At 37.9% G+C, this 27,343-nt stretch overlaps 1 protein-coding gene across 1 annotated transcript in view; it reads right to left on the minus strand.

The window, feature by feature from the left end:
- Window positions 1-346: 346 nt before the first annotated feature.
- Window positions 347-27,343, minus strand: part of LOC101483364 (uncharacterized) — a 31,344-nt gene continuing 4,347 nt past the window's right edge. The window contains exons 3-26 of the mRNA XM_004551090.3: window positions 27,269-27,337; window positions 26,950-27,122; window positions 25,674-25,802; window positions 25,459-25,512; window positions 25,277-25,330; window positions 24,573-24,626; window positions 24,291-24,344; window positions 23,465-23,518; window positions 20,977-21,030; window positions 20,429-20,482; window positions 20,119-20,172; window positions 19,154-19,198; window positions 13,627-13,680; window positions 13,491-13,544; window positions 10,857-10,910; window positions 7,233-7,304; window positions 6,638-6,673; window positions 4,335-4,379; window positions 4,172-4,204; window positions 2,947-3,093; window positions 1,878-2,054; window positions 1,636-1,726; window positions 1,248-1,325; window positions 347-970 (exon numbers count right to left, since the gene is read on the minus strand). Coding sequence (XP_004551147.3) covers window positions 774-970; window positions 1,248-1,325; window positions 1,636-1,726; window positions 1,878-2,054; window positions 2,947-3,093; window positions 4,172-4,204; window positions 4,335-4,379; window positions 6,638-6,673; window positions 7,233-7,304; window positions 10,857-10,910; window positions 13,491-13,544; window positions 13,627-13,680; window positions 19,154-19,198; window positions 20,119-20,172; window positions 20,429-20,482; window positions 20,977-21,030; window positions 23,465-23,518; window positions 24,291-24,344; window positions 24,573-24,626; window positions 25,277-25,330; window positions 25,459-25,512; window positions 25,674-25,802; window positions 26,950-27,122; window positions 27,269-27,337 — 1,886 coding nt within the window. The 3' untranslated portion in view covers window positions 347-773. The remainder of the gene's footprint in view (window positions 971-1,247; window positions 1,326-1,635; window positions 1,727-1,877; window positions 2,055-2,946; window positions 3,094-4,171; window positions 4,205-4,334; window positions 4,380-6,637; window positions 6,674-7,232; window positions 7,305-10,856; window positions 10,911-13,490; window positions 13,545-13,626; window positions 13,681-19,153; window positions 19,199-20,118; window positions 20,173-20,428; window positions 20,483-20,976; window positions 21,031-23,464; window positions 23,519-24,290; window positions 24,345-24,572; window positions 24,627-25,276; window positions 25,331-25,458; window positions 25,513-25,673; window positions 25,803-26,949; window positions 27,123-27,268; window positions 27,338-27,343) is intronic.

The raw sequence follows: 27,343 nt of genomic DNA on the forward strand, positions 1-27,343 counted from the left end.
CTGCATATCGTACTGTGTATGACTGTGTACGTGACAAATAAAATTCGAATTTGAATTTGAATTTGAATTTAGTAAATGTGTATTTTTAAGCCACACATTACCATAAGTGTACTTTTCATATACTTGAAAGAAATCCAGTGAAAAAAACCTGATAATAAGAGTGTAATATGCTATTTTTCTTTTTCATTTTTTTTTGAATCACTGAAAAAAAGATGTTTATGACGTCGTGGAAGATCCAGGAAATTGAAACCAGGCCATTTCTGGGGTCATTGACTGCAAAAACTTTGCAAAAAGTAAAATAAAATAAAAATGCACCCAGTCAGAAAAACTGAAGACTCAGACTGACTAAAGAACACATCTGTTTATTTGTTTCAGAGCGCAGCACATGTACTTTAGAGTCTTTACAAAATATTTACATAGATTTATCTATTTATTCTTTGGGTACCAGAGAAATTAAAAAACTAAAATGAAGAAATAAGGAATCAGCTTGGGATAATTTATCATTTTCTAAAATCACAACATACACAGCAGTAAAAACTGCTGCAGAGTTTGAACATGTATGAAATATAATCCCTGTGTGGTATCAGATGTTGACTAGAGGCATGAGATTTCTGCACAAGTCAAGTGCATCATGACACTACACTTTATCCATTGACATTTATATCACAGCTTTTGACAGACTATTGTCACAATATTGTATGTAAAATATTTCATTGTTAACACCAAGTTATTCCTATAAGCACCATAATATCTGATGTTTAGTTTCAGATTTTTTAACTCACTGGCCCTTTCACCAGACCCTGCTCTTTGCGCATCACTGGTGCATAAATGCTGCAGTCTCGTGCCTCGCAAAATCCCGGTACACCTGCAAATCCAACCATGCCGGGTGGACCCACGGGACCAGGGAAGCCACGAGCCCCACGGGGACCCTCCATGCCATCTTTTGGTTCTGCCGGGTTACCTGGTGAACCTGTAAAAAGCAAAATTTGAAAAAAGAAAACATGGTGCAAACATTCATTACGCTATATCAAGACAGTACTGAGTTTTTGGCTAATTACGGACTAAATAAATAAATTAGTATGTTTTTTATTTTTTATTTAAAAAAAATTCAGGCTTTACTACTTGTTTATTACAGATACACTGTTATCTTTCACTGTTATCTAATTCAAGATAAAAAACAAAAAAAAAACAGTCCTGAAGTAATGTTTACAGGATGTTTGACAGTGTGGATGCGACCAGTGTCCTACCTCTGAGTCCCTGTGGTCCGTTGAGTCCTGGCAGCCCTATACCCGGATCTCCTACAACGCCTTTGGGTCCCTTTCGACCTTTTAAAAAAGATAAAAGATGCAACTCACAAAGCTGCACAACTATGTTTTCAAACGTTTTTTTCCCTTTTGATGAAATACTGACACTGTGAGTGAAAACCATGGCAAGAATACTATTCTAAATGATTTTAAATTGTTTAATTTACACTAGTGCCGTTCTTTAGCTATCCAACTTTTTCCCCACTATGTGCCCTTATATGTCCATCTTAACCTTTCAACAGTTCTTAAACTCTAAAACCTTCAATAAAAAGCATAAATATAAAAAAATAACATAGGTATTTAATTGGTCAAGGGAGTAGGAAACTCTTGCCTCTGTCGCCGGGTGTTCCCTTTTGTCCCTCCAGTCCTCTGTCACCTTGAACACCTCTGGCTCCTTTTGCTCCGGTTTTTCCTACTTTACCCTGATAGATGAAGGCAGAAATTATATTAATATACTAATAGGTATAAGGGCAGGACATCCAAGAGTTTATATCACATCCCTAGTTTATCTCACAGCAGCTATTAAAATGACAAATAAATAATAAATAATAAAAAGACTGAAGAGGGACTTGCAGCTTTGCCTGGTGGCCCTGGTGGCCCTTGAGCTCCTGGGGGCCCAATGAGTGTCCGGTTGTTGATGGGACAGCCCTGAGAGCACTTGGCTCTGATGGAGGAAGCATACTGAGAGATCTGAGCTGTAACAACACCTCTGCAGAGCTGCAAGACCTGCTCATCAGTAAGCCCAGGACCCTGCAGGACAACAAACAATTCAAATTCTCTGCATCAATGCTGCAAAACTCCAGCGTTACAGTAAGAAGCTATCATCTTACTCTTTAAGTGTGAACGAAATAATAAACTGGTCAGGTTCAGGCAAAATCAGACATCTGATGCTGATCACTAGAGGTGTTGGAAGTTTCTCTGACGTCTAAGATACAAAATGAATGATAAGTTAGTCACGAAAATATTGTGCACATTAATTAATAATGGGAATTCATTCTAATTATTAATGATTTTAGTAGACTGAGGCCCAGCTCTTAAGAAGACACGTTATTGTGATTTATCCAACAGTAATTTTTTCTGTGATATTATCAGCCTTCTGTTTGTGAGATGTATAAAAGCTAAAATAATATAAGCCAATAATATTTTCATATAACATTTGGACTTTTCAAAATGACTAACTGAAGTGAAAATAATGGAACCAGGAAGGAAATGACGTCAGGGAAATAAGTTTCAGCGATACTTTTAGTTCCTCTTTTAAATAAGGCAGTAGATATTATTTAGAACACACTGAGTGTGTTTCAAGTTTAACTTAAGTTGAAAACAGGGATTTTTCAGTTTAATCAGAATCAGAATACTTTATTGATCCCTGGGGGAAATTATTTTTTTGTTACAGTGCTCCATTATAAACAACATTAACAAGACAGACCAGCATGTCATGGAGTGGGTGGGAGGTGTTATCCAACATTGTCTTTATTTTGGACAATTTATTTTATTTATTTAGTGGTGAAAAACAGCAAACATGAACCTTCAAGTATTAACACTGATGAACTGGTGTTCACAATGGTTACAAATGAATATTGTTTCAATGTTCAATTTGGTTAATTCAAAAATCCATGCATTCTCCCATGCAGATGTTACTCACAGATGGACCTTGCACTCCTTTAGGTCCAGCTCGACCCTTAAGACCTGGGTCCCCGGCTGGACCACGTTGTCCTCTGACCCCTGGGATGCCAGGAGGTCCAACCGGGCCTGGAGCCCCAATGGGACCAACAGCTCCCTTAGGCCCACGCTGTCAAAAGAAGATGTTTCAAATGAAGAAGAAAGAGGCATGTGAGTACTTTTACACTACAACAGATTACTGTTTATACCCCAAAAAGCGTAATTAGTATGACTAATTTTTAGTTAGTTGTCTGAGTTTTTGCAAATTATATGTTTACACAGATTACAGCATGGGCAACGGGGAAGTGAAGTGAAGGGATTTTGAAAATGTGTGATGATGATAAAAAAATTTGAATGTTTTGTCTTGAAATCCCATCATAATAACATAAGCTTCGGGTCAACTGTCAGCTGTTAACCTGGCAGACAGTGTGGAGAAATCATAAACAGTTCTGCCAGCTACGAAGAACAGATGCTAATGTAGATACCTCTGCTTTGAGACAAGTGATAAAGCTGCAGCATCAGAATGTCTTTTGAAACAATGTTACACTGGATGCCTGTTTGTATGTTTATTCTGAAAGTTGTTGTTTCATAGTTTAGAACAAACTTCATGCTGCACTGAAGCAAAGGACAATACTGGAGCAGGGCTGGACTGTCAGTTTTCCCAAAGGGCCATGTGACTAACTGGGGCTGTTGTGGATGACTGAACCAACAAACTTAACTCAGTTGTACTCAGTATTAACTTTATCTCCTTCTAAGCTTATTGGTGCAGTACTCCACACCAGTCCCTGTATAACTTTGCCTTTTTCAGCTTTAACATGACAATACCCTTGTGTATAAAGCCTGTTCCCTAAAAAGTGGGTTTTCTGATGTTAGTGTGGGAAAGAAATGACTGGCCTGACCTGAGTTCAATGACATGCAACTCCTTTAGGATGACCTTAAAACTCTGAAGGCTATCCAGACCGATTAGCCCTGTTTAATGTTCATGGTTTTAAATTATTTATATATTTCTTTTACATATGGAGTAATGTGTTCTGATTTTTGCCTGATATATGTAGGATATTCTACTAAAACCGATAACAACTTGGAATCAGTATAATAAGGAAAGGCATGAAATGGTTTTTTTATGGATTCAGAAACTCACGCTGCATCATGTGCATGTATTTCTATGACATTAGAGTAAAAACAAGAAATGTAAATCAAGTACGCACCTGTCCTCTGTCTCCACGGTCTCCTACGCTTCCCTGAAAGGTAAAACGAAAAAGGAACAAACTCAGTGAGTAAATCCCAGCGGGGGTGGAAAGAGGAAATGAAATGGAGAGTACGGTTTGTAGGAAGATGTTTCTTTATCTAACTGTAAACAGGTAAAATCACCTTCTGTCCTTTCTCGCCTTTCATGCCCTTCTTCCCTGCTGCACCCTGCAGGGGAAAGTAAATATGATGAAAGAGGAAGTTGTTATGATTGGCAGAGGATATAAAATATAACCAGCAGCAGGTGCTTTATTTCTTGAGTCACCAATAACAGAACTAACAGGACAAGCAGGAATAACAAAACACCACTCAATGGTGGGTAATTCCCTTCTGCGTTTAATCAGGTCAGGAGACATTTTCAGAAACAATGTCTTTACCCACATCCTACTGACAGGGGTCCTCGCAGACTCCTGCAGAATAACTTTTTTCCTGTTGTTCCCATTTTTTTAAGACTTCAGTCAATTTGTTCCAAATGATGTGACACCATTATTTTCTATTTTGAGTAGTACTTTCTAAAAATACTAATGTTTTAGAGACCCAGTTCAGTGGTGTCAGGATATCATCTCTGCTTTCTGCAGGTGGTAACCTTCAGCTTGCACTGGGGTGGTTTGCATCTGACTATAAAACATTGAGAATTATCATCTCCAAGTCTGAGGCCATGGTTCTCCACAAGAAAAGTGTGGAGTGAAATTTGTCTGGGTTTAAGGATAAGTTGCTGCCCAAAGAGTTTATGTATCTGCTTCATGAGTGAGGGAAGAAAAGAGCAAGAGACTGGGAGACTGATTGGTGAGGCATCTGCTGTAACACAGATACTGCACTGTTCTGCTGTGGTGAAGAGAGAGCTGGGGTTGAAAGTGAAGCTTTCAGTTTATGGCTCATTCTACATCTCCACCCTCATCTGAGCCACCACCTCAGTGTAGTAACTGAAAGAATAAGACTGCAGCACAACTTTGTCCAAAGCATGTTTATGCTCATGCTCAGAGTGAGGGTTCTGAGCTTGGCCATTCGGGAGGAACTCAAAGTACAGCTGGTATTCCTTCACATCAAAAGAAGCCAGCTGAAGTGGTTAGGGCAGGAAGCCTACTGGATGTCTCCGAAGGCATGTCCTGGAGGAGGTCTCAGGACAGATCTTGGACATCAAGGTTCAAGGTTACTTTATTTATACCTGTAGGTAAATTTGCTTTACAGAAAAATGATAGCATTAGTTTGCTATTATTTTTGCTTCTTGCAGTAAATTACTCTTTAGTCTGTATTCTGTTTATGTTTAATATGCTGGTAACATGAAGGATAAAAATGATTAAGATGGACTGATAGGCCCCATGCTGATACGTCTGTGCCCCCCTTCCCCGACCTTCTTTATGCTGCTGCCAACTTAATACCAAATATTAAATAAAGAAATAAAAAGTGCCAACTAAGAAATTTTGATCATGTTTCTACAACCATCACAAGATGTCAGCAGTTAAGCAGAGAAGCCCAGACCTCCCTCTCCCCAGCCACCTCCTCTAGCTTATCTGAGGGAACACCAAGGCGTTCCCAGGCCAGCCGAGAGATATAATCTCTCCAGCGTGTCCTTGGTCTGCCTCGGGGCATCCTCCCGGTGGGACATGCCCAGAAGACCTCACCCAGGAGGCATCCTAGTCAGATGCCCGAACCACCTCAACTGGCTCCTTTTAATCTGGAGGAGCAGCAGCTCTACTCTGAGGACATCATGGTGGTGCTATAGTTGCTGCCTCATAGGAAGAGGGTGTTAATCTGGTGGGGGACTGAGTAGTTTGCAGATGTGTTGAAAAGGAAAAGTATTTTTAACTTTCAGCCAAATTTACGAGTGGAGCGACAACCTTCCAACTTTCATTTTGAATTAGATCTCAACAATATTAAGACATGTGGTTTTACTGCTATGGTAGTTTTTTCCTCCGTTTATTCTACTCCAACATAAATGAGAAACTGCTACACACATGAGATAAAAGAAAGCCTTAAGCCTTAAGCACACACACAAACACTAGCAGCCCCTGAGCCTTGACACTAAATAATACCCAACAAAGTTCATGTCAAACACAACAAAACTCTGACAACACAGACAAGGGAACTCCCCAACTTAGCTATTCAAACCGCACCTCCGTCCACACACAGACACATGAAAGCGATTGTAAATAGGAAAGTATTTAACTAGCTACTTATTCTGACCATACAACTGACAAAAGATTGTTTGTCTGTTTTCACTGACTCAGAGTTTTCATCAAAGCCTGAACTGAATTTGAATTTTGAGTCAGCACTCTCTGGTAGCTAATGTGTTATGTTTTGTTTTGTTTACAAGTGAAAGTGTGTCTGGTCTTTTAGGCATACAAAAGGTCACAAGTTACAGTCGCTATACCTTTATTTTATTTTACTTTTGTAATGCAGTTTGACTGTATAGTTAAAGAACTCACCTTCTCCCCATCAGGTCCCGTCTCACCTTTTGGCCCCTGTTAAAAAAAAATCAATTAAACACACAACTAAATAATATATCTTGATATTAAAGGTCTGTTGGTCAGTTCTGAAAATTATCAAAATGTGTGGAAGACATTTGGAAGAATGACTAAACACTAAACTAACACAAATAGAATGATTAGCACAATACTTAAGTTAATATTTAAACTATAACTGCTTTTATTAGTTTATTACAAGTTGCTAATACAGTAATCCTGACTGCAAAACCGCCTGGTAACCACCCATTGTTTTGGTCACTAGGAGACTGCGTGGAAGACACAGAACTGTCTGCAAAAACTCACTATTTGCTGACTTTTGGTGGCACTTTTTTCAAGTTTCACTACTGCTCTTTTGAGTAGTTGGCAAGTGTTTGCAGACAGGTTGGTGTCTTCAAAACAAACTACTGGCAACTGTGGTAATTTGCTGACAAAATCAAGTGTAAGGAGGTTTTTGGTGCAGCAAAAACAATGCAATGTTTAATATTTCTTAAAAGACTGAAAGATAGAAGAGAGAAATCCTTGAAGATGTTGAACACAGAGTATTGCGTGCACACACTTTTGGGCCTTGGAGGCCCTTTGCTCCTGGTTTTCCTGGTATTCCAGCATCTCCTTGTTCTCCTTGGGCTCCCTGTTGAACAAATAAAAAAAGCAACTGAAAATTAAATAGGCTTGCGCTGAGCAAATATTTTATCTTTCATTTCTGCTGTTTTTACAATTATATTAAAAACAGCTAAAGAAATCTTAAGCTATTGCCTATCCGGTAACTTTGAATAGACGATGATGAGATATGAAAATCAAACAATTGGTCACTTAACGATATTATTTACATTACAATAATCAGTCAAAAGACTTTCATCAGAATAATCAACAGTCTTACTGAAACTGACTCAGTCATTTTGAAATCACATTCATGTCAAGACTAAAACAAGTAATGGGGGAAAAAATCTGCATTTCTCTGAATAAATATCTTGTGGAGTGCCACAAGGGTCTATGCTGGGGTTACTTGTTGTTTTCTCTGAATTTGAAGGAAATCCATCAACCACTTACATTTCTATATGCCAAAGTATATATCAGGTATGCTGCGCTTAAAGCAATGTTTGGTTTTGAAAAGTTCTCTGAACACCAACTTTGAAATAATTACTCAGGATTTAACTGATAGAATCCACTGTAATGAAAAAATGTAAAAGCACTGTATGGTCAGTCACCAGTTTACTGAGCTTCTCATCTCTCTGTCAACCTCTTCTCCAGATGTTCCAGATATGTAACTCTGGATTAAAGTATATTAGAGACACATAAAAATACATTAAGTTTGCCTGTTGGATCTATTAGCTATAATCCAAACTAACAGTGTGTTTGTTATTTGTTTTTTTTACTATTAGCGATATCCTCTTTTCATAGTTTCACTGTTAAGGTCACATGGGTTTCATTGACTGGATTCATGCCAAAATAATCTGCTGATTTGAGCTTTGGGAAAATTCTTTACTTATTCAGTAGAACAGCTGCTAAAAGTTGTACAGTGTTATGTTTTAATGAAAACCGCTATCTTCACTTCCACTTCTGGATTTTCCCTGACTTGCAATTCACTGATCTATGGACAGTTTCCATAACTTAGATCAGCTGAACTGAGAAAGAATTAAAAAAAAAAAAAAAAAAAAAAAAATCAGTCCACTGCTAAGTATCTATTCTGTGCATCCAGTAAATAGCTTGAATGTACTCAGATTCAATATATTTTTGTAAATAATTTGTTAGGTTTGATATTTCCCAGGATTATAAATAATCTCACCGCATTCATCTGTAACTGTTTGACGTTTTCTGCTTTCAATTTCTATTTCTTAAATAAAATGCAGCCCTATTATTCATATTATCTTCATGGATAAAAACAGATATGAATTTGTTTATGTCTAGCAATATGTTTCACTTCCCTTTGGTATCTCCCAGAAAATTAAAAAGAAAAAAAAAACACTGGCATATAAAGGCTAAATGCAACTGCTAAAGTTCCCCTAAGCCTACAGAGACCATAGATTTCACACAACATTAGTTTGACATTTACATGGGACTGGCCAAAGAGTGGTAAGACAATGAATAACAACGAAGCAGCAGATGTCGCGATAACCAAAGGGTCTGTCCCTATTACTCAATTTAAACCCATGTGTAACTTTTTGGCTTCTCAGACCAGATAACCCAGGTGGTCATAGGGTTCTTTCTCAGTAATTTGTTTCTGTTATTGGGAAAACTACTTTTACAAACTGGCTATGAAGATTTGTGTTTTGTTTTTGATGAAAGGTTATATGTATTTAGTTTACTGATTGTCAGTGTAGGTTCTTAGTCATCCAGGACATGGTAGTCTCGAGTGCCTAAAAAGAAACCAAGTGGACTTTTTTAGGTTTGTGAAGATGTTTCTCCTCTCATCCAAGAGGCTGTTTTAAAGTTCCAGGGATTTATGCTGCATTCCAGATTCCAGATATCTTGGAAGTCGGGAGTGGCATCACTCCAGAGTTAGAGCGCTCCAAGAAAAACAGAATTTCTTTTGACTGTCAGCAAGCTAGAGCCATTCAGGTATCACTAGAAATAAAGCATAATATTTATTCTTTATGCTTAAAAAAACACATTTGTGGATAGAACCTGATCACTGCTCTGCATAGGACTTATTTAATGAGTGAAAAATACACAAGAGTTGGAGTACAGAATAAAAGTTTGCAGTTTTACTATTGTTTACATTCAGTGCTGCCATGTTGGTATGCTCCATCTTTTCAATTGGGAACTTTGTTCCACAATTCTAACCCGACTTCCAAGTTATTCAGGAGCGGGTTAGAATTAACACAGTATGCAGTATTAACCTCCAGTGGGAACTGGAAGTGGTCTTCAGGGTTGTTGACACATTAATAATCATCTGAGATGTCACATGAGTCAAGGAGTGAAAAAAGCATTGGGTCATTCGGTCACTGAGTTGTGTGAAAGTGTGAAATCTTTGTAAGATGTTGCCCAACTCCATCATCGAGCTCAAGAGCTCATAGTTTGAGCTCTTGAGGTCACCCAGACAAGGTACGAGTTGCGGTTGAAACACCTGGGGAGGGATCTCGAGACTGGACTGTAGGTGAATGACAGCTGGTGTCGTAAGTCATCACCTCTGTTAAGTGATTGTCACCCACCTTCCCAAATGAAAACTTTGGCACTGGCAACATGACATTCTAAAAATAATAAGTTGTTCTTAAGACAATGTTGCCAATGTTCTTATAATTCTTACCTGTTGTATTTCACTAACATTACATGGACAAAAGCACTGGGGCAGCTGCATAATAGATGTACAGGAACTGCTTGGCCATCGAAGTCCGTATCATGAAGCTCAGTTTTTGTGCTACTGTTTAAGCCAGAGGGGGTTTGGAACTCTTACTTTAATTTATCGCACAATGCACCTCAGTATTCAGAAACCCTGCTCTGTAATTTGAACAGTGATCTTCCACTCCATGTCTGAATTGCTGCCGTTCTTAAGCAATAACAACACTTAAAATTTATCACTGAATATCAAGAAGGTAAGATTTTCGCAAAATGGCTTCTTTTTTAACCATTACTGCATGGCTTGGTGCTACATTTTGTGCACCTTGTGGAAATGGGGCTAAAAATACCTGAATTCAGAGGTGGTCTTTTTTGTCCATATAGCGTACATTTTGGATCCTTTCTTACATTTAATGATTGATAAAAAATTGTGGGGCATTGGGAATAAACTGTATTTCAGCTCCTGCAGCGGGGCATTCCAGAAAAAGTCTGAGAACCACTTGTGACAGGCAGGGACCTGAGATCACTGGACTAGAAAGACTGGACTGGCCTGTAAGTAAAACACATGTGCAAAAGTAACTCTTTTGCTCATGGGAAAATCCTCCAGTTTAAGGGAACAAAAGAAGAACTGGAATGGGCGTGATTTATTGTGGGAATTGTCACAAGAGCTGTTGTATGTTTGTAAATAAGGAAAAGAACCAAACACGGAAATGGACTGTGGGAGAAAAAAGGAAAAACTGAAAGTGAGTTTTTGAGTTAATTGACTGGGCTTTCCTAAGTGTGATCAATTGAAAATTTATGTGTTTTTCATGATTGGTGTTTCAAGACATTTAAGTGGTTATGGGTATCTAAATTTTGCAATTTGTCTTTCCCACATTGTATTATAACTGTGACGCCACTCACTCACCCCAGCGCCCACTCTGCCTCGAGGTCCTCTGATGCCACCATCGCCTTTACTCCCCTGCCAAGGAAGAGCAGGTAATAACAGGTTAAAGGAAGAAAACACAAAATAGACACTAGAGCCCAGTTTGTGTCTGGATGACAATAACCTATAAAGTTTTATGACTGTAACTTCCACAGTTCACATTTCAGTATCATGTTAACAACAACCTGTCCTGACATTTAAGCACCATTCAGTGTATAGAAACCACCTTTGGGGCTAATTCCTGGTACAGTAGGTGGCTTTAGGATCTATTTTTCCAATGACTTTTACAAAAGGAGTCATATGGTGAAAGAAACATTGGTGGTCCAGGGTATATGCTACAGCTGTGTGTTGCTGTTAAGGCCACAGTATTGCAGAACTACAGTAAAAAAAAAAAGAAAAAAAAAGAAGGTTTTCACTGGAATTTTACAGTCCTTTGAAAAAAGGTACACATTTACTGCTTCCATAGGAATTAACTACGGAAATCCAAATCAAATCCACTTGATTAGCTGATCATCAGCAAGTGTGAACATTTATAAAAAGCATAAATTTTTTCTGGAGCATTTAGGTGTGCATTAACACAATACCATGCAGTGCTCAAAGAAACTGCAAAAAACCCAAGAGCTACATCTGAGATCCTAAAGTCCTCAGCAAACTGTCAAAGTTGACGACAGTCCAATAAGAAAAAAAAAAAAGGGGTGATGATTTGAGCTTGTTTTCGAGCCTGGGCACTTCAAAATTATTGAATTGAACATGATTTCCTGTGTATGCCAAAGTATTCTAGAGTCAGAACCAGAATACATTAGTTATTGTTCTTATAAAATAAACTAAATAAATAATACCATATATGAAAGTCGTAAAATACAACAAAATGACTCTAATAGATATAAATAGCCCTAATTATAAATATTCCAGTATATTACACAAATTAAACATATATGGTTGACATTTAGGTGCCCATCTTATCACACTGTACTTTGTTTTGTTTTTTGTAGAGAATGTACAATGGGTGTACAATTATTGCAGTGTGTACTTGTGCTTTACATGGATGAGTTGTACAGAGATGCACAGGCAGGAATGATTTCCTGCGTCGTTCAGTAGTGCATTGGGGTAATCTCCGTGTCTCTCTTGTTACTGGCCAAGATTTCATGGAGTGTATGGGCGGTACTGTCCAGCATTGTCCTTGTCTTGTACAGCCGCCTCTCTGAAACCACCTCAAGAGAGTCCATCCCCACAACGGTACTTGCCCTGTGGACCAGTTTATCCGGTCTTTAAGTCTGACGTCATTAAGTCTGTGCCCAAACTCTGCCGCAGGTCCCTAAGTCAAACGATCACTGCGGCATCACTGAGAGTTGAAAAACTGTCTAAATTCTTTCATCTGTAATAATATGATCCGTGTGGCTGCTTTACCAGGTGTAACAATGAAGTTTAACATCCAGGCATCCATGAAAACAGAATTTATTAAATTCAACAGCGTTAGAAGTTAGCTTGCTAGTTTCCGTCTAAATATAATATACCATGTTCTGACTTAGAGATTTCTGGAAAAAAAATTAAGACGTACACCTCTGCTATCACGTCCAACATAAATGAAGACAAAATACTAAACAGAAGTGACGTTTGTAGGGTTGCTGAAGTTGGGCTAGCTGGTATATAATGATGTGCTACGACACTAGCGACACAGCTATGTTAGCATAATATAAACACAGTGAAGCTGGAGGATGAACGCTAACTTTTTTCCACTCAATAGTGAGGGATCCTGATTGTTAGGGACAAATGCAATTGCATGGCAGGATGATGTAAACGGACCAAACTTCAGTCAAGAGAAAAACTGAGATAATCCATCCATAATGCGAGGTTAGTCATTAATTTATTGCTCTGCAGGTGGGGGAGAGACATAAGAGAGGTAGAGAATAAACTTAACCTGGGTGTCTGTTGTCTTGTGTAGTCTGGGAGACCCTCAATCCCAACCATGTGAGACCATCTGTCTGGCAGCTAAAGCTTGGTCAAATGTCAATCATGAAACAGGACAATGCTGCCTAGCACAGCAGTAACTCTACAACACAATGAACGAAAAAGAAAAGAATTGAGGTGCTGCAATGGTGCAGTCAAAGTCCGGACTTGAAACTGACTGAAATGATGTGGACCTTAAGAATGCTGTACATGAACACAACGATATGAGAGACTTCTAGTCATACAGAAAACCATTAATTCTGGTTATTTGTGCTAAAGGTAGCTCTAAAATCTGTTGACATGTGTTTAGTTTTTCACGAAATTGCGTAGTACTTCATCAGGAAAATGAGTCATGTCATGAGTCATTTTGAGGAATAATCAGAGACCCTGCAACATGTTTTGTAAGTTAGACAACACTGAATAGTCCAGACTCGTTTTATGACTCACAAAAAATTCTGCTATTTATGCAATTAGTATAAAACAAAGAGACACTGACTCAGAAAATACCAGGAAGTAAAGACTAACTTATAACTATGATGTCTACTCCAAACAGTGGGGCACAGACAAAATGAGAAGTGTTTTGAAATGAAATGACTACTGAGATTCATGCAATTTCTTAGAAACATGAACTGGATGTTTACAACAAAGCCTTGTTCTGCCTGTGGTTACCTTGGCACCAAATGGCCCCGGTTCTCCCATAAACCCTGGGACTCCTATAGGACCCTGTGAAAACAAAAGGTAGGAGTCAATGGTTGTAGACATAGAAACAGGTGCACAGTTTTTCTTTTACTTCTAATCTACTCACATCTTCTCCAGGGTCACCACCTCGTCCTGGCAAGCCACTGTAACCTTTAGTCCCCTGAAAGAGACCGAAGGAGAGAAGGATATAATCAGACAAAAAGCAAAGATTGTCTATAACTTTTTTGAATATATTGCAAAACGTCATCCAAAATGAAAAGTTTTAATGACTGCTAAAACTACAAAACTCAAAAGGCATATTGAAAGGATGATAAATGTGAAATGGACTGGTTCTTATATAGCACTTTTTATACTATACTATTTATAAGAAGAAGCATAGAAGAAAAACAAAGAAACACTACTGGTGAAGATGCACATACAGGGAGTGCAGAATTATTAGGCAAATGAGTATTTTGTCCACATCATCCTCTTCATGCATGTTGTCTTACTCCAAGCTGTATAGGCTCGAAAGCCTACTACCAATTAAGCATATTAGGTGATGTGCATCTCTGTAATGAGAAGGGGTGTGGTCTAATGACATCAACACCCTATATCAGGTGTGCATAATTATTAGGCAACGTCCTTTCCTTTGGCAAAATGGGTCAAAAGAAGGACTTGACAGGCTCAGAAAAGTCAAAAATAGTGAGATATCTTGCAGAGGGATGCAGCAGTCTCAAAATTGCAAAGCTTCTGAAGCGTGATCATCGAACAATCAAGCGTTTCATTCAAAATAGTCAACAGGGTCGCAAGAAGCGTGTGGAAAAACCAAGGCGCAAAATAACTGCCCATGAACTGAGAAAAGTCAAGCGTGCAGCTGCCAAGATGCCACTTGCCACCAGTTTGGCCATATTTCAGAGCTGCAACATCACTGGAGTGCCCAAAAGCACAAGGTGTGCAATACTCAGAGACATGGCCAAGGTAAGAAAGGCTGAAAGACGACCACCACTGAACAAGACACACAAGCTGAAACGTCAAGACTGGGCCAAGAAATATCTCAAGACTGGTTTTTCTAAGGTTTTATGGACTGATGAAATGAGAGTGAGTCTTGATGGGCCAGATGGATGGGCCCGTGGCTGGATTGGTAAAGGGCAGAGAGCTCCAGTCCGACTCAGACGCCAGCAAGGTGGAGGTGGAGTACTGGTTTGGGCTGGTATCATCAAAGATGAGCTTGTGGGGCCTGTTCGGGTTGAGGATGGAGTCAAGCTCAACTCCCAGTCCTACTGCCAGTTTCTGGAGGACACCTTCTTCAAGCAGTGGTACAGGAAGAAGTCTGCATCCTTCAGAAAAACATGATTTTCATGCAGGACAATGCTCCATCACACGCGTCCAAGTACTCCACAGCGTGGCTGGCAAGAAAGGGTATAAAAGAAGAAAAACTAATGACATGGCCTCCTTGTTCACCTGATCTGAACCCCATTGAGAACCTGTGGTCCATCATCAAATGTGAGATTTACAAGGAGAGAAAACAGTACACCTCTCTGGACAGTGTCTGGGAGGCTGTGGTTGCTGCTGCACGCAATGTTGATGGTGAACAGATCAAAACACTGACAGAATCCATGGATGGCAGGCTTTTGAGTGTCCTTGCAAAGAAAGGTGGCTATATTGGTCGCTGATTTGTTTTTGTTTTGTTTTTGAATGTCAGAAATGTATATTTGTGAATGTGGAGATGTTATATTGGTTTCACTGGTAAAAATAAATAATTGAAATGGGTATATATTTGTTTTTTGTTAAGTTGCCTAATAATTATGCACAGTAATAGTCACCTGCACACACAGATATCCCCCTAAAATAGCTAAAACAAAAAACAAACTAAAAACTACTTCCAAAAACATTCAGCTTTGATATTAATGAGTTTTTTGGGTTCATTGAGAACATGGTTGTTGTTCAATAATAAAATTATTCCTCAAAAATACAACTTTCCTAATAATTCTGCACTCCCTGTATCACACAATAAAAAAAAAAAAATCACTGAAAGCACAAAGTGTATGAACAGCAATAATATTACATAATGTGCTTTTAAAAACTTTGTGAGCAACAAACTTAATTGAATCTGAACAGTCTGAACACAGTTTTATTCCCATTCTGTTCACACACAGACTTCAAGGAAACTATGTGTGAGTCAAAACGCTACAAAAATGTTCCCAAAGAGTAAAAGATGTATCTTTGATCTACTTCTACACTTTATCTTAGGATAGGATTAGGATTCAAGGATCAAGATGCAATCAGAAAGAAATTAGGTAAAATGACTCAGGAAAAAAGTAAAATAAAAAGGAGTGGTAAGAATAACGGGCTCCAGAAAATGTAACTAGCTAATCTACTTTTTAACGACTCAGTGAATCAACTGATAATCATATAATGATCAGAACCGCTTCAGCTTCAGGAAATCCTAAGAGAAAACCGATTAATGAAGTTTTGAGTTGTTTGTTCCTGTCAGTGAATCACACTGACGTGCTGCTGTGTGTGAAACTAGTTAAACAAAAACTTGGGTTGTTCATTACATTACACATTATAAATAACTTTGGCAGCAGCACACTGTTAAATGTTTGTGAACTGGTTAAACAGGTTAAATAGATTTTCTGGGAACCAAGTCAAATTAAGATAACTCCTGTACTCACTTTTACTCTTTACTTTCACTTTTACTTACTACCCTTCAACTACAGCTCTTCAAAGAACCTTAGCCTCAGTTTTGTTATACTGGCACTCTTATTAGACACCGGTGTTCATGCATTTCTCAGTTTGACTCAGTATTTTAGTGAGAATTTTGTACAGAAACTTTTCAGTAAACATCTCTGTAAGTGTAAAAATATTTAACAAAAAGTCAGATGGCTGAGATCAAAGTAATAGAGAACTCTTTGGGAAAGTTCAGAAACTACTCTGTGTTTTTGATTCTCTGCCAAAACAGCTAATACAGTGATTTAATCCAGTGCTTCCACATCACTGAAACTTTTCATTTTTATACTTTCTTTTTGGCTTCTATAGCTCACTTACATATAGACAGAAAAGGTAAAGGTAAACATATACTTTTTTAAAACCCTATAGCAATAAGTGTAATATATGGTATTTTTTTTCCTCTCTGAACTTAAAGTTTCAGGGAGACCTAAAGTTATAAGAGCTAGAAATGACTCACAAGAAAATTACTTTCTTTCCTACTGAGAGAAAAACAGCTTATGGGGATTTTGCCTGCCACCAATGAGAATCTACATTGATTTATTGAATCTTCTTATCATCAGTTATATCAGATCAAATATATTTCCCGTTTTTCAGTGTCACATTTAGATTACAAAGGTCATATGAAGCACAGGAAGAAATGATCTTTTTCTGCTTGTGACTGATTGACAAACATGATCGTCTGTCATAAGTTTAGTTTGTTGCAATAAAAAAATATTGTGAAAACTAAGGGTTGCCAAAGAGTTTCTTATTTAGTAAGTAGGTGGTTTTGCTGTCTAAACCACACAAGTTCTTTTCCCTCCATTTCCAGTCTGTATGCTAAGATAAGCTAAGCACACTCCTGATTTCTACTCGTTAAACAGATTTTTAGGTATCTTCATCCTTTCATCTCGTGTGTGTGTGTCATCTTTAGTTAATTAGTGTAATTGCTTTATATAGCACATTTTCTGGCTCCGTGTTGCCTAATAACCCAACTTGTCACATGATCCACTTAGTTAATAGCTTACACACATTAAATATTTGGAATTTTGTTACTGGAAACTGTGCATCCTCTTCTTTTATTATGTATTTTCCCAAATTTTCTTATATATTTCCACACTTTTCTCAATATGATAGAATTTTTAATATACATACACATTTTTCAGTCAGTGATTTCCATTGATAGAGATCTCCAAAAGTTGATTCTGTTCATCTGGATATGAAAAGTGGCAGGTTAGCATTGTTAGACTGTGAGATTTCCATCTGTAATGGGGGACAGCTAAAAGCTGATGTGTACCATAAACCTACGCATACGGATCAGTATTTAAGGTTCGACTCTCATCATCCACTGGAGTATAAACTGGGTGTCATCAGGACACTACAACACAGAGCGAACACCATCCCCACAGACACAGCAGCCAGGGAAGCAGAAGAACATCACATCATCACATCAAGAAGGCCCTGAGTAAATGTGGTTATCCCAGCTGGACTTTTGTCATTTACACCTACAGGCCAGTGGACACTCTTTCAATGATGAGGATGTACACATCCTGGACAGGGAGGAATGCTGGTTTGAGTCAAGGAGGCCATTTACGTGAAAAGGGAAAGACCATCTCTGAATCGAGGAGGGGGCCTAAGGGTACATCTTTCGCCATCGTACAATGCTGTGATTGCAGCCATTCCCCAACTCTCTGTGAATGGTACTCATGGCCATTGATCAATGGGCTTTGATCAGTGGTTGTTGATCAATGGTCATGAGAATTTGCATAATCATGATGAAGGAACTGACCTCCCAGGCCATTGTTCCTTCAGTGGGCTGGTTTCAGTCATTATGCAAATATGCTGTTTACCTGCATGAATGACGAAACGTTTCTCCCACTGAAAACGTTACGTCCAGATGAACAGAATCAACTTTTTGGAGATTTACTTACCTGGATGATTGAGCATGCATTAAGATAGAAATCTTGTTTTTTTTTTTGATTTTCTGATAAAACTGAGCAAAAAGATTATTAAGATCTCCTACAAATCATCTTGTTTTATTCTTGTTGTGGTTAATTTTATTTTAATTTTATTTTTAATACGATAAAAATGTTTCTGTTTCTTGTTAATCATTTATTTAAAAGGTTTTCCTGAAGGAGGCTTTTGAAAGCCTTCAGTCAACATGAAGTTTTTCTGACTACTACTCTGAAGTCTCAGTAGGACCACTGGTGAGGTGCCAGCAAACAGGTGAAAAATATAAAGTTAAACAAATGAATAAATTACAATACAATATTTGGGGGGGAAGGCAAGGAAACATACATGTGCTTGTGCTGGCACATTTAAGTAAAATTCAACTTCAACCATTTTTATTCTTTTTGTTTTTTTATTGTGTGTTGCTATAACTTATTTTGGCTTCTAGGCTGAAATAGGTTAGAAAAAGTTTGAGAGCCAGTGATGTATACTGTTATACAAAAGTGTTTTTGTCATTTATTCAGCTTAATAAAGTGTGTACTTAGAGTCAACTAACACTGCATATGTTTGTGTGTTACATTAATACTAAATTCTTTAATTGCCCATACTTACATCATTCCCTTTATTTTAGCTTTTTTGTAGGGAGTTTTACCAGCTCTTAACAGTGTGCCTTGGCTTTAGACAGTTTTGCTATTTTTATGGCTGATTCATTAGTTTGTGATGTGGGTTTCGCAAAAGGGCAGAAATGAGATATCCAAACTGGAAAAAAAAATGTACCCTCTGGGCAGTAATAATATTTATGTGAGATTCCTGTGAAATGTGGCCAGGAGCCAGAGTGACTCTCAGACTCATAAAATGCAAAAGTTTTCTTCCCAGGCTGAATCATGAAGGCCATAATCTGGAAACTGAAAGGATGACTGGGTGCACTTAAATACAGACACTTGGGCATGAAAAAAAAGATTTGAGCAGAATAAAAGTGCCTCAGTTTATTTGTGTACCTTCGGACCGCTCTTTCCGATTGGGCCTTGCTGTCCAGGATAACCCTGAGGAGGATGAACAAGAAATATTGTTCTCAGATTTTTTTAAATCAAAGGAGAAAAAAGAGAAATGAGTTCAAATATGACGTGAAGAAGAAAATTATATAAAACAGTGAATTCGGGAAATTTTAGAAATGAAAACACCAAATAAGCCGCTTTGTACTAGAGCCTGAAGCTTAGGAGCTTGTGTCACTTTAAAAGGAGGAGTCTGAGTGATATCATCTGTTGCTACGTAGATGGAACACAATTAAATAAAGGAAGATTAAACCACAAGGCAACCCTTGACAGAGTCACATGTGTACCGCTATAGTATGCGTCAGTATTTGTTGTAATGGAAACCCGAAGAAAAGAGAAACGTGAATCTCCTCAACCCAGGAAAGGTTTATGGAATTATATCTGTGACTCTGTTCTGTGTAATGGGACAGTTTGAAAAGCGTGTTTGGAGGACATAGGGAAAAAAAAGTTGTACGTTCTGCCTTTCGTGTAGATTTAATCAAATTCACAGCTCACAGCTAATGAAATTTCCTCCTGCTCATTTGCTAATAGAGGTAAAACTAACTACTGTGCGTCTCAGATTGAGCAAACTTGGGACTGCACAGACAGAGAAGTTATTAATACACTTTTATGCTGATTAAAACAAGCATGCCGAGATATTTGAAGATATTTTGTCTATTGCATAACATAACTAATGCATAATTGAATAGAGTCCCAGATATATATTAATACACCAGAGAAACTGCATCATCAGATGTCTTAAAAACCTTTGATACAATGTTTTGAATCGGTTTTTTGATTTTAAAAAAAATTGCCAAGAAAGGAAAGGTTATGGAAGTCAAATGAGATTAAAATTCAAATCAAATGATGACACATAGAGTAAATGTTAAGATGTTTTGGTAGTTTCCATGACCAGTAATGATGTGTCTTACAGTGTAGCCTCTCTCGCCAACATCACCTGGAAACCCAGGTGCTCCTGTTTGACCCTGTTGACGAAGAACAAACATGTTTAGATCGACACCAAGACAGCTGTGACTTTAACCGGCACTGCTGGTTAGCAAAAAACTGTGCAATAAACAGCTAGACATAATGCAGAAGAATAAAAATAATTATTTTCTTTTAAGCAAAGAAACTGTGTCAGTTTTTGATCATAGACATTTTAAACCACCTTCAGTTGTGTGCCAGGGGAAATCACCAAACATTTTCTTTTTTGAAGAATTTAAGTATGTGATACTTATATACCTTTGGTCCGTCTCTTCCCTGAGGACCTTGTCTGCCTTTGTCACCAGGAGCGCCCTAAAAAAGAAGAAACACATCCACCCAAAGTGCCAAAAACTAATAAACCACCAGAGCATTCAAAACACATGGTTAAAAACTTTATTATATTATTCAGTGTAAATAAATTCATAAAATACAGAAACTTAAAATAAAAAAAATCATATACACACTGTATACACTTTAGTAACAAGTACTGATTGTTACTGTTATTACTTGTTAAACCAGCATTTTATTCAATAATTTATTAAGAAAAAAACAAAACAATAAAAATCAGTTTATTTCCATGTCTTTATGGGCCTATTGACTTGGCCAAATAAATAAATAAAGATAAAAATTGAAAAGAACCACTAATATTTGAGTTTATAAATACTGATACTAATAAATGATTAATAAAATAATTTCAGCATTTGCCTCATCAAAATGTTACTGAACATAAAACACAGCTGCGTTGTTGTATTCCAGTCGTGTAATCATCATGAGGACATAGTTATCACTCTTTTTTTTTCTTTTACCTTGATACCTTTAGTCCCTCTTCCTCCAGCAGGCCCAGCATCACCACGACGACCCTGAAATAACCAAAAAACTCAATTACCACCTTTTCCAGTTGTGTGGCTCCATCAGCTCATCAAGTTCTAGGGTCTATAATATATAATCCATGTCTATAATATTAATCTCCCCAATCCAGGGTCTAGCCAAAAGTAAAATGTGGTGATTTATGGTGAATTGTGGCACTGAAACATTAACTGGAAAATGCTGTCTCATCCATTCGTTAAAAATTGCATCATCACTTTATAATTTTAGTTAATTGTGTCATTTATTCATTTATTTTTTGTCCTAATTTGAACATCAAAATTTATGTTCTTTCCTGAGTCAAAGTGAAACTTTGTGCCTAATATGAAGAACGACTCTAGAGGTTTGAAAGAAATTGTTGTGTTCACAAGAGCAGGATTCTTTTGCAGGCAAAAACTCTTCAGTGATTTACCATGTCACTACCCGATCCGTACCGGAAACCCGATCCGTACCACGCATGTGCGAAAGGCATCTACTTCCACTCGAATCATTTTATTATAGTTACGGGTCAGCGTATCTGTTAAGATGTTAACAATAATAAGTATCTGTTAAAATGTTTGCAATAATGAAACATTTCAATACAATGTAGACCAAAAAAAAAAAGTTACGGATCAGGCCTCCCCAATCCTTACTCACATGTTCAAAAGTCAGACCGTACAGATCCGGTCTACCCGATCTTACCGCCTACGTGCAGATGTTCTCTTCTTCTTCTGTTTCGTTGTGTATGTGTGTTAAATTTGATTTAGTAATAGTCGAGTGTGTTTATGTTTGTCTATGTGGAGAGGATTGATTGGAATTGTGACGATGATGTCCGCTATCACTGACAATTGTCAGTAAACACTTAATTTGGCTAATGAATCTTCACGTGACTCATTACAAATGTTTATTTTTAGACACAATAGGCTTCTATACGGAGGTATCCATTGTTTAAATGTCCCGGGCAGTCGAAAAGGAAATATGTCCAGAAATACTAGGAGCTTACTTGGCGCTAACCATGTCATTGAAATACATTAACTGTCACAATGTTGGCAAAGAGAGGAAGTGACGAAAGATTCTCGCGTGCGTGGTACAGATCGGGTAGCGACAAGCATCATAACAGATGAAGTAATCATCTTGGCCATCATGTGAGATGGGCTGTGATAAAGTGATAATAACTCCTTTCATACATGAGCAGGGAACTATATTATTTAACTATGGTAGTAATAATATTTTACAATTCTTCAGCCAGTACGGAGTGGCTCTTTGGATCTCATAATACACATAATGTTTGGAAGTCAAAAGGCACTGCATATCACCCTAAAACACCAGAGCAACATTGAAGTTTGGAGGTGGGAATTTCATGGTTTCAAATATACCAGGATGGAACAAGGGTGGAAAATTTCAGCAAGACAGTGATCCCAAACACACAGGCAAGGAAACTCAGTTGGTGTCAGAGAGAGAAAATAAAGCTGCTAGAATGGCTCAGACCTGACCTGAACCCAATGGAAAATCTATGTAAAGAACTAAAGCTCAGAGTTCATAGAAGGAACTCACAGAACATCTGAATTTGAAAACTATGTAATGGAGAGGGCCAAAATCACACCTGAGTAATGCTTGTGACTAGTTTCTCCACACAGGAGACATCTTGTCACCGACAAAGGCTTCTTTACGAAGTATTACATACATTTCAGTCAGCGTGTTCAATATTATTTTCCTGTGCCATTTCTCATTATTACAGATAACTTTGAACATCTATGGTTTGTTTTCTTAGCATGTGTGGATTGAATGGGTTGTTTTTGTGCATGCATGCATGTGTGTGTGTGTGTGTGTGTGTGTGTGTGTGTGTGTGTGTGTGTGTGTGTGTGTGTGTGTAACTGCAGTTAGGGGTCATAAAGTTTATTATCAGGAACTGCCAGAAAAATCCCCCAAACCCCAATCTGCTATTTAAATGTGTCATTTGTTTGTTGATACTCTGGGTGATTTCCAGGATAATGACACAACCTCTGTTGTCTCAGTCTGCAGTGGGAGGTGGTTTCAGTTTCATTTCCTGAATGTGTCAGTGCATGTCAGTGAAATACCTTAAATTAATCTAATTTAATCTTTTTTTTAAAAATGTGCCTGCATAATTTGCTTGCTATGCTTACATAGCATCTACAAGAGTTGAAATCCAATTATTAAAGCTTTTCTGTGTAACTTTTGCACTGTTTTTTTTTTCCAACACGGAAACCCATTGATTCAGTGTAGACTAAATAACATCTGCCAGTTTAAAAATAGTGTGACTCATCGTGGAGTCACGACTTCCTTACTTTCACTTTTATCAGAATTAGTCTGATTTAGTTGAGCTGAAGAAAATGTTTCACTAAAAACCTGTTCTTATTCAGCTTATTGAAGTTTAGCTTAGATGTTAAATTTTCCACCACAGAGAGGCTGAGAGGTAGCTGTGTTCCTTACAGTCTCACCAGGAGGTCCGACTCCTCCACGGGGTCCCTCCAATCCCATGTCACCCTGTCAACAAGAAGAGGCACTGCAATTATTGGCTACTTGAGCTGCTAATAACACATAATAACTGCTGGGCTAAACAAATGCAAAACAGTATAAAAATACAATGGTTCAATGTAAATCTGTAATTTAAAACCATAATGTTTTTAAATTAATTATATATTTATAATAAATCATATAAACAGCAATAGATAGATCTAATAATTATGATGTCTACCACAAACTAATATTATGAAGCCCTGAACTGTAATTCTTTCAGCATAAAATCACATAATTTCAGGTCAAATGAGCTTTCTTTAAATTATTATTATATTACATGTCACTTCAGTGAATTTTAAACTTACTGATGGGGTTGATGCAATTGATAATTACACTTCATATAGTTCTCTAAATGTAGCTGTTGCAGGTATTGCAGTCTGCTTAGGTATTGTCTGTCTATCATTATGCAAATATTTTGCTTATTTATTGACAGGAGCATAGAAGACATTTAAACAAACAAAAATATTGTAAATAATGCACAGAAAAAAATAATGCTCCAAAGGGAAGAGATGCTGTAACTTGTAGATAAATAAATACCTGACACTGTGAAAACATTATGTCAGGTATGACATTGTGGAAATACTAAATGTATACTGTAATCAGTGCATTAACTCAACAGTGATGCATCTATCAACATCCCTCCAACCACATGACTGAGGCGAGAGGGGTGGGAGGGATAGAGTGTGTGTGTGTGTGTGTGTGTGTGTGTGTGTGTGTGTGTGTGTTTGTGTGTGTTTACCTTTAGACCCACATCTCCAGGCTCACCTGGCTCTCCTGGAAGTCCAGTTTCTCCCTGACAGATTCAATGAATAAGCTTAGGAAAGTTTTAAAAATCCTCACAGATGGAGCTGCAGCTTTACGGAGCTTAACTCTTTGGTGAAAAAAAAATTTCGGTTATTACTTTAAAAGGTTTTAAATGAAACTTAACAGCTCACACTCTGCACTTATATCTTTTAATAGTCACAATAAAATGTAAACGTAGCCAGTTAACTTTCTCTTCAGGATGGACTGGTTAACTCACTGTGGCTCCAGAAAAACCAGAAGCTCCTTCATCTCCCTCAGGACCATGGTCACCCTGCAAAATGAGGTCAAAGGTTACAACAGACAAGGGCAAAAACATTTCCAAAGCTTATACACAACACTCACTCTCCTCACACAACAAAGCAGTTTCATAGTCTTAAAAATTGCAACAGCTGAAAGTTATAAACAGAGAATTTTTGATATATGGTGAAATCAATTTAAAAAATAAAAATAATGAAATTATTGGAATGACTGATTATATCTTAATCCTGCTTTAGTTGGGGCACCTCGAGGTGTTGTGTAAAATAACACTAAAACAGCAGAAAACACTTTTTTCCCTTTTCCTGTCATAGACAAGATTTTTTTTCTGCTTTAGTCTTTAATTACTTAAATTACCCAAATTACTTTAAATTTAATTAAGTTTCAAATGAAGAGCTTTCACTTTCAGTTTGGCTTCAGGTTTTTAACAAACTTTCCTTCACTGCTTATACCTCTTTTACTTTCTGTTTAGCTGACTGGCTTTTATGGTCGTTAAAACTCAGTATTTTCAGTTTCATTTTATTTTTTCTTTAGTTTTTACTTTCACTCTATGTTACAACACCAATGCTGTCATTACTTTCACAGTGTTATGGGAGCTACAAATGTAAATACAAGCTATTTTGCATGGTAGTATCAACTGTGACTGCTGTAGCATGATTTACTCACCACTGGTCCAGTATCTCCTCTCCTTCCCTGAACACCTTTGGTCCCTTTATAGCCCTAAAACACAAAACGGATAAATAACCAGTAATTAAACTACTTGAATATGCAGCTGCTGCTTTAGTATCACTTTAATCAGGCATTCTTGTCATAAACAAACATCCATTATTCATGTTTAAGACTTTTACCTCTCTCCCTTGAGACCCTGGTTTACCGGTTTTACCCTGCAGGCCTCTGGATCCCTGAGAGAAAGAGAAAAGGAATCAGACTGTGGAAAACAAAAACTACAACATGAACAAACCTACATTTGACCCTAGTTTTGGATCAGGCCATGCAGTGTAAGAATGAAACAAAGGGGCCATTGACTGCATTTAGCCAGTGATGTGATGCAATGTGGCTGTACCTTCGGTCCTGTGAAGCCAGCAAATCCAGGCTCTCCGGGCTCACAGTCACACTCTGTTGGCCCCACCTGCCCAAGCTCTGCATCGCCCCCTGACTCTTCTGAGGAGCCAGTGTCAGGCTCATATGGCACCTAAAACACAACATTAACAAATATTATCACACCTATGGTGTCCTTCAAATTTAGCTTCACTACACCCAATGCCCTGCACCTGCATAGACATGGTTTTGTAGACATTCCTGATTCCATTTTCCTTGTTTTAAAGAAATTTAAATCAAGCTGCTACAATTTTGCAGTGTGATAAGAGAACAGTTACCAAATCAACCTCATAGTAAGATTTGCTTGACTTAAACTAAAATGGACACATTAAATTAATTTTAAATCTCATTATTGGTGAGGAATATTCAATAATCATAATTTTATATTATTCGTAAAAATCTTTTCTTTTTTTTTAATCGCTTATTGGCCTTGTGCAGTGCTTCAGATTAGCTATGCTCTGGAACAAGTATGTCATTTTCATCATGAAGAACCACAAGTTGCAGAAGAGGCTTGATGATATAGGGTTATGATTCTCGTAGGTTCAAATCCTGGCCCTTACTTTGGAGCAATTACTGACCGATAGTTCTGGCAGGCAGTTTGCTTTCAGCATCACTAAACAAAAATTGTAGAAAATCTAGCCCATTACAGAAGACTGCTGGTAATAATATTTAAGTGCCTCCAGGGGGCAGCCACCCGCCTGTGACCTGAAGTGGACACTCCACCCTTTTCTAGCTGAGAACCATGACCTCAGACCTGGAAATGCAGACATTCATCTGCCAATCACCTCACTTAAAGCTGGAGGCTCCCACCTGAGGGAGCCAACAGAACCACATCATCTGCAAAAAAGCATAGATAAGATCCTGAAACCACCAAAGTACAAACCTTCTGCTACTTGCCAAAGTCCAAAACCCATAAGGAATAAATCCGACTTATTGCCAACAATGCAGACCAAGCTTTCACTTGGCTGTACAGGGACTGAATGACCCTTAACAATGGGCTGAATGCCCTTTAATAGGAAGATTTTTATGCAAGAGAGAGGTCAGGTTTTTATGAATGCTATATGAAACTAAAACTCAGTTCCTAGTTATGTTTAGCAGATATGAAATTGTTGAGGGGCTTGGAACAAAGAGAGCAACAAAGAGCATTGTTGTTTTTTAAAGCTCTCTCTACATTTCTTCCTGCTGCAGTTTAATATTGTTGTTGAGCTATCCCTGACACTCCAAGCACACAGCTGTCCCACCTGCACGATCTCAGTGTCCTCTTTGGCATAGTGGGACTCAGTGGTGGTGATGTAGGGAAAGGTGTCCTCAGTGATCATGGTGATTTGGGTGGGGATTGGGCCATAAGTGTCATAATCCTCCTCCTCGAATATCTGGTCCACATCATAGCTATGAGTCGGCTCTGGTGGATATTCTAAGGAAATATTAAGACATTTAGTTTTGTTTGGACTTTGTGGTGCATTGTTACAGTCAGCAGTCCTGGTCTGGAGCCCCGAGGACTTCAAACAGTCAGAGAGTGTCCTCTGGTACAGTTTACACTAAGTGTGTTACTGATCTCACCTGGCTGAGGAGCAGCTAAGTTGTCATAGTGGTCAACTGCAGAAGACTCTTCATAGGTGTGTTCCTCACCTGAAT

This window comes from Maylandia zebra, linkage group LG11 (assembly GCF_041146795.1).
Source record: "Maylandia zebra isolate NMK-2024a linkage group LG11, Mzebra_GT3a, whole genome shotgun sequence".
NCBI classification, from domain to species: domain Eukaryota; kingdom Metazoa; phylum Chordata; class Actinopteri; order Cichliformes; family Cichlidae; genus Maylandia; species Maylandia zebra.